The sequence below is a fragment of the Mandrillus leucophaeus genome, unplaced genomic scaffold (genome assembly GCF_000951045.1).
Source record: "Mandrillus leucophaeus isolate KB7577 unplaced genomic scaffold, Mleu.le_1.0 Scaffold20, whole genome shotgun sequence".
Lineage (NCBI taxonomy): Eukaryota > Metazoa > Chordata > Mammalia > Primates > Cercopithecidae > Mandrillus > Mandrillus leucophaeus.
Window position 1 is genome coordinate 2,310,995 of NW_012102032.1, and position 11,646 is coordinate 2,322,640.

The 11,646-nt window shown below is 41.3% G+C and overlaps 1 protein-coding gene across 3 annotated transcripts in view; it reads right to left on the minus strand.

The window, feature by feature from the left end:
• The window catches only part of CLTC (clathrin, heavy chain (Hc)), an 80,557-nt gene extending 69,165 nt beyond the window's left edge, over window positions 1-11,392 (minus strand). For all 3 annotated transcript variants that reach the window (XM_011979176.1, XM_011979174.1, XM_011979175.1), the window contains exon 1: window positions 10,900-11,392. In XM_011979176.1, coding sequence (XP_011834566.1) covers window positions 10,900-10,941 — 42 coding nt within the window. In that variant the 5' untranslated portion in view covers window positions 10,942-11,392. The remainder of the gene's footprint in view (window positions 1-10,899) is intronic.
• Window positions 11,393-11,646: the final 254 nt, after the last annotated feature.

The following is an 11,646-nucleotide window of genomic DNA, read 5'->3' on the forward strand; positions in this document are numbered from 1 at the left end:
CCCAAATAAGGTACTTATTTTCCCAGTTAGACTAATCATCCCAACACCCCAAAAAGCTGTCAGAAGATGTGAAGAAAAGGGAACTCTCATATATTGCTAGTGGGCATGTCAAATGGTGCCACCACTGTGGAAAACAGTTTCGTGGTCTCTCAAAAAGTTGAAAGAGAGAAATTACCATATGACCCAGCAATTCCAATTCTAAGTATGTATCTAGAAGAAACGAAAACAGGCATTCAAACAAAAACTTGTATATGAATGTTTGCAACAGCACTAGTCACAACAACCAAAAGGTAGAAAGAACTCAAATGTCCACCAACTGATGAAAGGACAAATAAAATGTTGATATATTCATTCAGTGAAGTATTATTCAGCCATAAAGGAATGAAGTCTGATACATGCTATAACATGGAAGAATCTCCAAGATTATGCTTAGTGAAAGAAGGTAGAAACAAGTGGTCACTTATTGTATAATTCCATTTATGTGAAATATCCAGAATAGGTAAATCCATAGAGACAAAAAGCAAATTAGCAGTTGCCAGGGGATGGGAGGAGGGAGATGGGAGAGAGACTGCTTCATGTGTATGGGGTTTCCTTTTTGGGAGATGAAAATGTCTTGGAACTAGATACAGGTGTTGGCTGCACGACACTGTGAATACACTAAATACCACTAAATTGTTCACTTTAAAATGGTTAATTCTGTTATTTGAAAAAGTTTTGATCCCTTAACATTATAAACTCTTAGGGATTAGATATATTTAATGTACAATTCAACTAGTCATTTCACTTACTTTACAGACATTTAAAATCAGGCCACGCACAGTGGCTCCCGCCTATAATCCCAGCACTTTGGGAGGCCAAGGCGGGCAGATTGCTTGGGCTCAGGAGTTCGAGACCAGCCTGGGTGACATGGCCAAACCCCGTTTCTACAAAAAATACAAAAATTGGCTGGGTGTGGCGGCACATGCCTGTAGTCCCAGCTACTTGGGAGGCTGAGGTGAGATGAGAGGATGGCTGGAACCTGGGAAGTTGAGGCTGTGGTGAGCCATGATCTCGCCACTGTACTCCACCCTTCGTGACAGAGCAAGACCCTGTCTCAAAAAAACAAAACAACACACACCAAACAAAATTATATTTAAACTCTTCATATGCATTTTTGACATCAGCACTAGAAAGTCATCTCCATTTCACAATGCTTTTCAAAAATCCATTAGAGTGCAATCATACTGATGCAATTTTATAACATCAAATCTATCTGCATATTAGGAGAGTTGTTTTTCCCTTATCTTTCTATGTAAATTATGATCTCTAGGTTGGGTGCAGTGGCTCAGGCCTGTAATCCTAGCACTTTGGGAGGGCGAGGCAGGCAGATCACAAGGTCAGGAGTTCGAGACCAGCCTGGACAACATGGTGAAATCCCGTCTCCACTAAAATTACAAAAATTAGCCAGGCATGGTGGCGGGCACCTGTAATCCCAGCTACTCGGGAGGCTGAGGCAGGAGAATCGCTTGAACCTGGGAGGTGGAGGTTGCAGTGAGCCGAGATCACACCACTGCACTTCAACCTGGGTGACAGAGCAAGACTCCATCTCAAAAAAAAAGAAAAAAAAAATCATCTCTAGAAATATGCCCGAATGGACTGCTTTTCAAGGGATATTTAAATCATCTGCTTATAACATCCAACAGTTCCAACTGTGAGGTCATACACAGGAGAATTGTAGATGTGTAAAATTTGTCTCTCACTAATCCAGTTGATTTCAAGCCTACAGCAGCCTTTGCCAAACAGCATTCGGGTGCTCACAATAGAAGCAACTGTGACAGGACATAATACTATGGAGATTCAGTAAGGCTTTTCATAAGGAGACTCTTTCCTGAGGGTATTTGTGGTTAAAAAAAAAAAAAAGAAACCTGCCTTAGATTTTCATAGTTCAATATGACCAAATATAGAGTATTGCGGAGACTGGAGAAAGAGATGAGTTTTTGTAAACCACGTTCTCTCTACTCGTCTTCTCCTCCTTATTATTCATCTTTAAATAATGAGATCTATCCAAAGTCAGCTGTTTGCCAAGCACAGCATATATACTGATAGTCTTTAGCTTCAGTCTGTCCACTCTGGTGGTTTTTTTAAGCCATCTTTCTCAGATGAGTAGCTAATCAGAAATAAATGCAAGTTGGCCAGGCGCGGTGGTTCACGCCTGTAATCCCAGCACTTTGGGAGGCTGAGGTGGGTAGATTATTTGAGGTCAGGAGTTTGAGACCAGCCTGGCCAACATGGTGAAACCCCATCTCTACTAAAAATACAAAAAAAATTCACCAGGCATAGTGGCGGGCACGTGTAGTCCCGGCTACTCAGGAGACTGAGGCAAGAGAATTGCTTGAACCTGGGAGGCGGAAGTTGCAGTGAGTCCAGCCTGGACGACAGAGTCAACTCCCAATCCAATTCCCGTTTTTTCATCTTCTATGACTCCCAGTTTCAACCCAGGGTCACGAAAAACTAAACCCTGAGACCCCGCAGTGTGCATCACTGAGGAACCCCAGAAATCGATGGATGCAGAAAATGAGAAATTAGAGAGTCTGGTGTAACTTCAAGATCTTGGCTTCAATAACTGGGTAGATGGTAGTTTTTCGCCTTTAGTATGGCACATATATTCAACTCAAGTGGACAAGGGGAAACTCTTCCAGGGTGGAGGGGAAGAACTAATATTTGAGTGTCTGTAAAGGGTTAAGGGCTAAATATTATACTATAAAGACACATACTGTAGTCTAACTTTAAAATTAACCGGAAATATTGTTTTAATAAATGAGGAAGTTGAGACAAGCTGAAAACCTGACAGAATCAAATAGATAAGCCCAGATTAAACATCTGAGACATTTTCCAGAATAGCACACTGCAGAGTTTAAATTTTTTTAACATAACAAAATACGGCTTTAATGGATCTGGTTCCTATTGTTTCAGAAATAATCTTTAAAACTGTTTTACTTCAGAACTTAAAATCTTTATTTACTTAAGGATTAGGAACAAGAAGTATTAACAGTACTGGCAGTCTGCCTCCAAAGCACAACCCTACAAGTCTGTAACCATTTTCCCTTCTACCATGATGCTACTCAAAATGAACAAATATATTCCATTGTCACCTTCCTTTCCTATCCCCTTCATGCACAATTGCCTTCCTTGAGTTCAAGCTTCTATTTTTTGGTATAAACACAAAAACATGAATTTACAGTAAAACAGAAAGCAGAAGCTTCCTCCTTTCACAAGTGGCTTCAGACTGGAACACATTCATTCTTTTCCGTAAGAAAAAGTCTACAGGAAAGTGTGACAAGTTCAGTCTTCTGAGAGGGATGTAGACAATCCTGGTTACAAGTTAACCGGATCCCAATCATCCTGCACAATTTTCCAATAGGAAATAGGATAAAGTATTTAAAATATATATACCTAAATAATCATTCAAGGCATAAAGTCAGATGTTAGTTTGCTGTCTCCTACTTTTCTCATAATATAAAAAATATTTCCCGAAAAACAAACAACAGTACTACTAGAATCACAGACCATCACAGCATAGATACAAACAATTGTGGTATATTTTGCAGTTCAAATGATACAGACCATTTACCAAATAAGGCAATGAGCCAAATGAAAGAACAAGTATTAAAAATCTGACTGCTCACTAGCTGTGTGATTCTAAAAGCTACCTGCTATGAACTTCAGTTGCCCAATCTCTACAATAAGGCTAATCCGACCTAAGCACAAGGGTTCCCTTGCTAATTAAATGAGATAATAAACATAAATATTTAATACAGTTCTTGGCACATAACAGGTGCTCAAACAGCTATAATGGCCAATGTATTTTGATTTTATGGAATAGATATCAGGACAATTAAGATTTGAAGAGTTATTGCCTCAAAAATAGGACAAGGCTTGGTGTCTCACACTTGTAATTCCAGCACTTTGGGAGGCTGACGCAGCAGACTGCTTGAGCCCAGGATTTTGAGACCACCCTGGGAAACATGGCAAAACCCCAACTCTACAAAAAAATACAAAAATTAGCTGGGTTTGGTGGTGCACGCCTGTAGTCCCAGCTATTTGGGGAGTGCTGAGGTGGGAGGATCACCTAAACCCAGGGAGGTCAAGGCTGCAGTGGGCCTTGATCATGCCACTGCACTCCAGCCTGGGTAACAGAGTGAGACCCTGTCTCAAAAAAAAAAAAAAAAAGGACAAAATATCTTAAATTATATCTTAATTTAAGGACATAATACAAAAGAAGAGACTCACAAAAGTCTGACAGATGGGTTTTGCATAATACATTTAGGTCCAAGCTTACAGCCATCTCCTGAGTTAAGAGCATTAGCCACGGGCACTTGACCAAGAAGCGAAGACAAGACACCCAGAGCTGTAAACTTTGCTGTAGCTCAGAAGACAGGTTTATCTCATGAAGTAGTTTTCGCATGGCATATACGTACATTAACTTAAAGCAGCAGCTTCATTCTAATATACAGGAGTAAAATATCAGCTATGAATCTACTGCTTATCTAAGTGAGAAGATTCACTTCAACACTACCACCCTAAAAAAGGACACATACAATAACTCTAACAAAGGCCTGACCGGCACTCCATATGGGTATTTTATCCGATATGATTCATTAAGATTTTTTTTCAAATATGTCTGATCAAGGAACCCTAATTTAAAATGTACCAGTGGCACACAATGAGACTCATGGAACATAATAAAAGGTTTATTTAAAAGTTTTTTGGGGGCAGTTTCAGAGTGTAATCAACTTTGTATCATATCAATTATTTGTATTAAATTGTGCACAATATCAAATGTTCAAATACATAAAAGATCCACAATCAAGTAGACAACATCGATGGTTGGAATGACAAGTGAACAGCCTTTGCCAACTCATCAATGGAAGCATGAATACAAGGTGTAGTACATCCTGTTTACCACTTTGTCCCTAAGGTCTAACACAGTTCCTAATCTGCGGTAAGTACTCAAATATTAGGTAAATGAACTAACCCCAAATACTTATACACCATAAAATGCTGGATCTGCAAATGAATATTGTGTCATTGGTTGAGATATCTGAATAAAATGTACTGGACAAAAATTATTTAGTCAATAATTAATGCTCCTAAAGTGCTACATAAAGTACTTTCACATGCATGATCTCAGATCCTCATAATAACTTTGTGAGATAGTATGCCCATTTCCCAGAGAAAAAGAAGCAAGAGGTTAGACCTAACCTGTGTTGTCCAATATGGTAACCACAAGTCACAACCCACATACGATAATGAGCACTTGAAATGTGATTACCATAATTTTAAAGTAACTAAAATTAAATAATAACCAGTAAGTGATTCAATTACTGGAAAACTTAAATATGTTTGGGATCACTGAAGTATTGCATATCTGCTTTTCTTTTTCTTCATTTTTGTTTATTTAATATAGAGATGAGGTCTTACTCTGTTATCTAGGCTGGTCTCGAATTCCTGGGCTCAAGCAGTGCTCCTACCTTGGCTCACAAAGTGCTAAGTTTACAGGCATGAGCCACTACCCCCAGCCCCAAATCTGTCTTTCTAACTGTAAATTTTATGAACTCTAAATATGGACCAGGATTTCCAATGAAAACAGCGTCTGAATTGATATGTGATCTAAGTATAAAACATATATAGCCAGGTGTAGTGGCTCACGCCTGTAACCCTAACACTTTGGGAGGCCGACAGGCAGATCACAAGGTCAAGAGATTGAGACCATCCTGACCAACATGGTGAAACCCCATTTCTACTAAAAATACAAAAAAAAAAAAAAAAAATAGCTGGGTGTGGTGGCACGCATCTGTAGTCCCAGCTACTTGGGAGGCTGAGGCAGGAGACTGAACCCGGTTGGGGGAAGTTGCAGTAAGCCAAGATCTGCCACTGCACTCCAGCCTGGCGACAGAGCGAGACTTTGTCTCAAAAAAAGAAAAAAAAAACACACACTAGATTTAGAAAATTTAGTATGAAAAAGAATGTAAGGTATCTCATTAGTAAAATTTATACTGATTACATATTGAAATATTTTGCATAGCCCAAGTTAAATAAAATATATTAAATTTAATTTTATCTAGGCAGGGCATGGTGACTCATGCCTGTAATCCCAGCACTTTGGGAGGCCAAGGCGAGGGGATCACTTCAGCCCAAGAATTTGAGACCAGCCTGAGCAATACAGCGAGACTGTCTCTACCAAAAAAAACCCAAAATTAATTAATTTCATCTGTTTTTTCACTTTTAACATGGCTGCTAGAATACTTAAAATTACTTATGTGAAGCCAGGAGCAGCAGCTCATGCCTGTAATCCCGGCACTTTGGGAGGCCGAGGTGGGCAGATCATTTGAGGTCAGGAGTTGACGACCAGTCTGGCCAACATAGTAAAACCCCATCTCTACTAAAAATACAAAAATTAGCCAGGCGTGGTGGCAGGCACTTATAATCCCAGTTACTCAGGAGGCTGAGGCAGGAGAAGAATCACTTGAACCTGGCAGGTGGAGGTTGCAGTGAGCCGAGATTGTACCACTGCACTCCAGTCTAGGTGACAGAGTGAGACTCTGTCTCAAAAAGAAAAAAAAAAGTATGTGGCTCACATTATTTTTCTGTTGGACAGCATTAGTTTCAACAACCCCTAAAGCCCTGTTCTGTCTACTATACCACATCGTTAATCTATAAACAAGCAGAGAGAACTCACCTCTCTGGGCCTAAGTCCAACAGAAAAAAAGCACTCTAGGATACTGTATAACTTCTCTTTCTAAGGCCAAATATTTTGTGTCAGAAGACTCAGGTACACATCCCATTCGGACAGCATTCCCACTACTTTGAGTCTCACTTTTTAGAAAGGTGTCTAGGGGGACTGAGTGAAGATCTGAAAGTACCTAGCCAAATTTACAGCACATAATAAGGTCTCAAGAAGTCTGCTGCTAGTCATCGTTCATCACCACCACTTTCCAAGACAGTATTCAGTTAAAACTTTTGAACGAGCATTTTAATTTTAGCTAAAGAAATATTCTAAATACATAAACATAAGTGGTGAAATAAATCTTCAAACTTACAAAACACATCAGCATGGCCTATAATTGTGCAGTCCAATGAGAGTCAGCTGTCGCTTGTGGCTATTTATATTTAAATTAATTAAAAAGAAATTGAAGCAAAAATTTAGTTCCTCAGTCATCAGCCACATTTCAAGTGCTCAATATCCCTATGTAGCTAGCAGACAGTTCCATCATTGAAGAAAGTTCTACTGGACAATAACTCAAAGAGAAAAAGCCACAACAGTTAACAATGACAGGAAAAACATCTTGTTAAATATAATTTGAATAACATATAGAGTTAAACAAATGTATGGAAAAAACAATTCTGCAAAGAAGCTGAGGACTCGATATAAATGGAACCTTTTACAAGCAAGGTACAAATTCCAATTATGCTAAGAAACAATTGTCCGAGAGCAACTACCAAGGTTCCAGAAATGTGAATTTTCCTAAATACTCAAATGAAAAGGACTGTGTTCTACACACACACCATTCTGTGTCTTATTTCCTAATCAGAGTGAAAGCACTTTCACTAAAATTAACCACACACTGAGTAAACTGACCATCAAGAAAATTCTGAAGAATATGATACATTTTAGACTTAGAAGCTATTCCCATGAGACTGCAGCATAATTTCAGGAAGTTTACCTCTTCCAGCGAGTACAACTAAGTATGTAGTAAATCCCAGTACTTAGCATTGATTTCTATTTGCAACCCAAACTAACTATAGCAAGAATCCCTAACATTTGACTCAACAACACATTCCATGCCTGCATTTATGCATCAATGGGGAAAGAACAGGGTAGGGAGATTTTTAATTGAAGACCCAAAGAATCTAGGACTACACTGGTATGTGTCAAGTGGTCTAAAGATACTTAATGTGCCAAAAAATTGAGAATCACCAAAAAATTGAGAATCACAGGCAATATATTATATATGTAGCCTAGGATTTTTATAGAATCTGCAATTCCAACAATATCTTGCTCAAATAGGCACTCATTTATTAACCGCTATCAGTCTAAACAGTCTAGGAAAAAAATCTTCATTTATTGACATTCATTTGCTGTAGGTGCATTCCTTGATGACAACAGATCCTTCAGTTGGATAATGCAGTTAAAGGGTATAAAAATAAGTTCATTTACAGTTTCACAAGCTAACTATACTCATACTTAAGTTCCTCATTTCTTGTTTCCAGTTTTTAATCCTACGTGTTTCAGAAAGTTTTCTGCTACTTAGCAAACTGGTAGAAGCTCAGAGGTCAGAGACCTAAGACGCCAATTAAAATAATCCTTATTAGTTGGGCTCAGTGGTTCACACCTATTATCCCAGCACTTTGGGAGGCCAAGGCAAAGGATTGCTTGAGCCCAGGAATTCGAGACTAGCCTGGGCAACATAGTGAAGCCCCATCTCTACAAAAAATACAAAAATTAGCCAGGTGTGGTGGTTCATGGCTGTAGTCCCAACTACTCAGGATGCTGAGGTGGGAGGATGGCTTGAGCCCAGTAGGTCAAGGCTGCAGTGACCTGTGACAGTGCCACTGACCTCCAGCAAAAACCCTGTCTCTTCAAAAAACAAAAACTTTATTAATTTTTCAAAAGGTAGGAGATAATGAAGTCAGGAGATATATCATCATGGAAGAGGCTGTAGTTATTTGCGCTCTGCAATTAATCAGCTGGAGCACACAGTCATATTAGCTAAGCAAGCTTAACTTTAGGCATGACATAGCAATCCAAAACACAGAGGGCTGAATTTTTCAATTTGCAAATCTGCTTTATATTCAAAATCTTCAAATTATTTGAGAAGAAAATGGCTTCATTCAAGTATCTGCTGAAACTTTGAGCCAGTTACAAAACAGACATGTATTAAATCTGTCTTCAATAAGTGACAAGGTTGGGTTCCAATCTCTGGCATCATTTAACAATTCTTGTCTCCCCTTTAAAAGAAATGAAAAGCTATTACTCGAACCACCACAAGATTTAGTAGTGAGCTATACATCTGCCATGGAAAATAAACAGCAGCTGTACTTGATTCTTTGTGTGGTTTATAAACATTTGTCTGCAGAAAGATATTTCAGATGCAGCTTAGTATGAAAACAAGCCCGCGTTTTCCCCTCACACTTAAGAACAGCACTTTCTCAACTCTCCACATTCATTTGCCACCCCACTTTAACAAAAATAACTAAAGCAATTAAACTTGGATTGATTTTTAAAAAATTCCACTTTGTTATTTAACGTTTTTAACCTTCTGTAAAAGTGTTTTTATTATTGGCATAAATATATTTTTATATATATGCCAAGATATGCCAAGGTATATTCCATTACTTCAGATGAGTTATTTGAAAATTATAGATGACTGAAGAAAGTGCATTATTTAACTCATTTTATGGGTAAAGATTTATTATTCTTTACATTTCAAGCCTTAAAGGAAAATAAGTCCTTGCTAGTGCAAACATGGTAATACCTGCAAAGAAATATGCAATTATGTTACTTATAGCCTGAATATTAAAACCTTTTATTAACAAGACTCTTTTATGTATGTTATACCAATGGGGGAATGTAAATAAAAATGGTCTTCAATGGTAAAGTGTCTAATAAGTCACTGGTATTAGTGTCATGTCAAACCACTGCATTCTCTGTCATTATGGAATTAGCCCTTCAGACCATAGAGCTGAGGCAGGTTTCTTTAAGGGGATATTTGGGAAGAAAGCAAATTAATAGGAATAAATTATTTCAGCTACAGTAAAAATCAGGATTGGTGACACAGGAAAATCAAAAGCTCTGAAGAGGTTTAATTCAGTGAAGCCTTCCAATGGTCACCTGCCTAGGCCAGCGATTGGCATGCTGCCAGATGAGACAACAATATGTTGCCTCCAGGATAAGGAACCATGGGAAAGAACTCTAGAACTTACTAAAGGGAAGCCAGTTACAGACCAAATAGCCCCGCTGGTCTCAGAGCAGCTGTGCTCTGTCCCCAGGGCTCTGTTCAATTCCATGCGATCCTGAGGAAGATATTCAAAACTACCTGCTACTACTCGAGAAGACTAGAAGATAACCTCTGTATCACTCTTTCCTACCTTCTAGAACCAAAGAGGGGTTAAGAGCCACAACATCCCCAAAGAAATAAAAAAAGTGGGGAGGGGAGGCGAGTTTCCTTAGGGAGCTCGACCCCACACACTCTGAGATTGACATCGCTCTGAGAAATGCGTTCTCCCATTCTACCCTCGTTTCGTTCTTTCAGTGACCTTCTGTCCCTACTGCCTCAAGGAAGGCAAGAGACAAGCCACCGCCTCACCACCACCCCCAACCCCCACCACCGGAGAAGGTGCCTTTCTCAGTTGAGAGCCGCAGAGGGAGGAAAAAAAAAAGGTTGCTCCTCCCCAACCCACCCGCCCCACAACTCCTGGGTGCAGACACGAAGAGGGAAAGAGGAGAGCAATGGAAGGTGACAGCCCCGCACTGGCCCAGGGGATAAGAATCCTTGCTCTGGTAGAAACAAGAGAGAACCCCCCCTCCCACTCCCCTACCCAAATGAATGAACTGAACAAAATGGGGATGAGAGAGTTTGTACGCGCAGTTCTGGCCATCCAGGAAGCAAGATCGAGAGGCCTTTGGATCCAGGCCTGGTCTTTGCAGCCCTTTGCACCCCAACTCCTGTCCTTTCATCCAAGCCCCACATCATTTAACCGTTTAAGCTTTCTAAGATAGTGCCCCCTCCTCCATCTACCCCAAAGACCGACAACCCCCCCACCCCTCCAGCTCCGATCCTGCTCGGGCCCAGACTCCAGCTTCTTCCACTATTCCTACCATCTTCTCCACAGCCCTCACCAGCCCGGGCCCGGCCGCACCTGGAGATGCTCCTGAAAACGAATTGGCAGAATCTGGGCCATGGCGCTGTCGGGGGGAATGGTCTCCTCCTGTCACTGGGGCTGCGGGGCAGTGGCTGCCCGGGCTCTCCGAGGGAGAGGAGGAGAAGGGGAGGGGGGAGGCTGGGCTCAGCAGGATCCTCTCCGGGGACGCAGGAAACTGGCACGCAGACGAAAGAGCTCGGGTCGGGGGCGGAGGCTCCACGGGCCAGGAGAGCCGCAATGGCGGAACCGGGCGCAGCGCAGACTCCGGAAACGGCTGAGCCCAGCGGAAGGATCCCGGCGACAGAACTCCGCCCAGTCGCCTCACCCCCTCCGCCTTATGTACCCCTCCACGGAGCGGTGCGTGCGGCGGGCGCAGGAATTCCGGGCACTGTGCGCCCGGAGCCTCGCTTCTGACGCCACACGGGGGGCAACAGAGGAACCGGAGGGACTACTTTTTTAGACTCATCACTTTCGCCAATCTTCTTTTTCTACCCCCACTTTTTTTTTTTTTTTGCATTTTGCCACATCATGCGACTCGGGGCGACCGACGTCACTTCCGTGGGCGCTTTAGGTCCCACCCACGTACTTCCAGGTGCACGTGATACTGATGGGGAAGGGTCGGCTGATTGCTGCCAGAATGGAGAGCGCGTTTTAAGGAAATGCGGCGTCTCCTGGGAGTGAAGTGGCTGTTGGGCCACCTTGAGGCATGACGGGTGCCGCTTCCTTCCCCTGCGACCCCTGCCT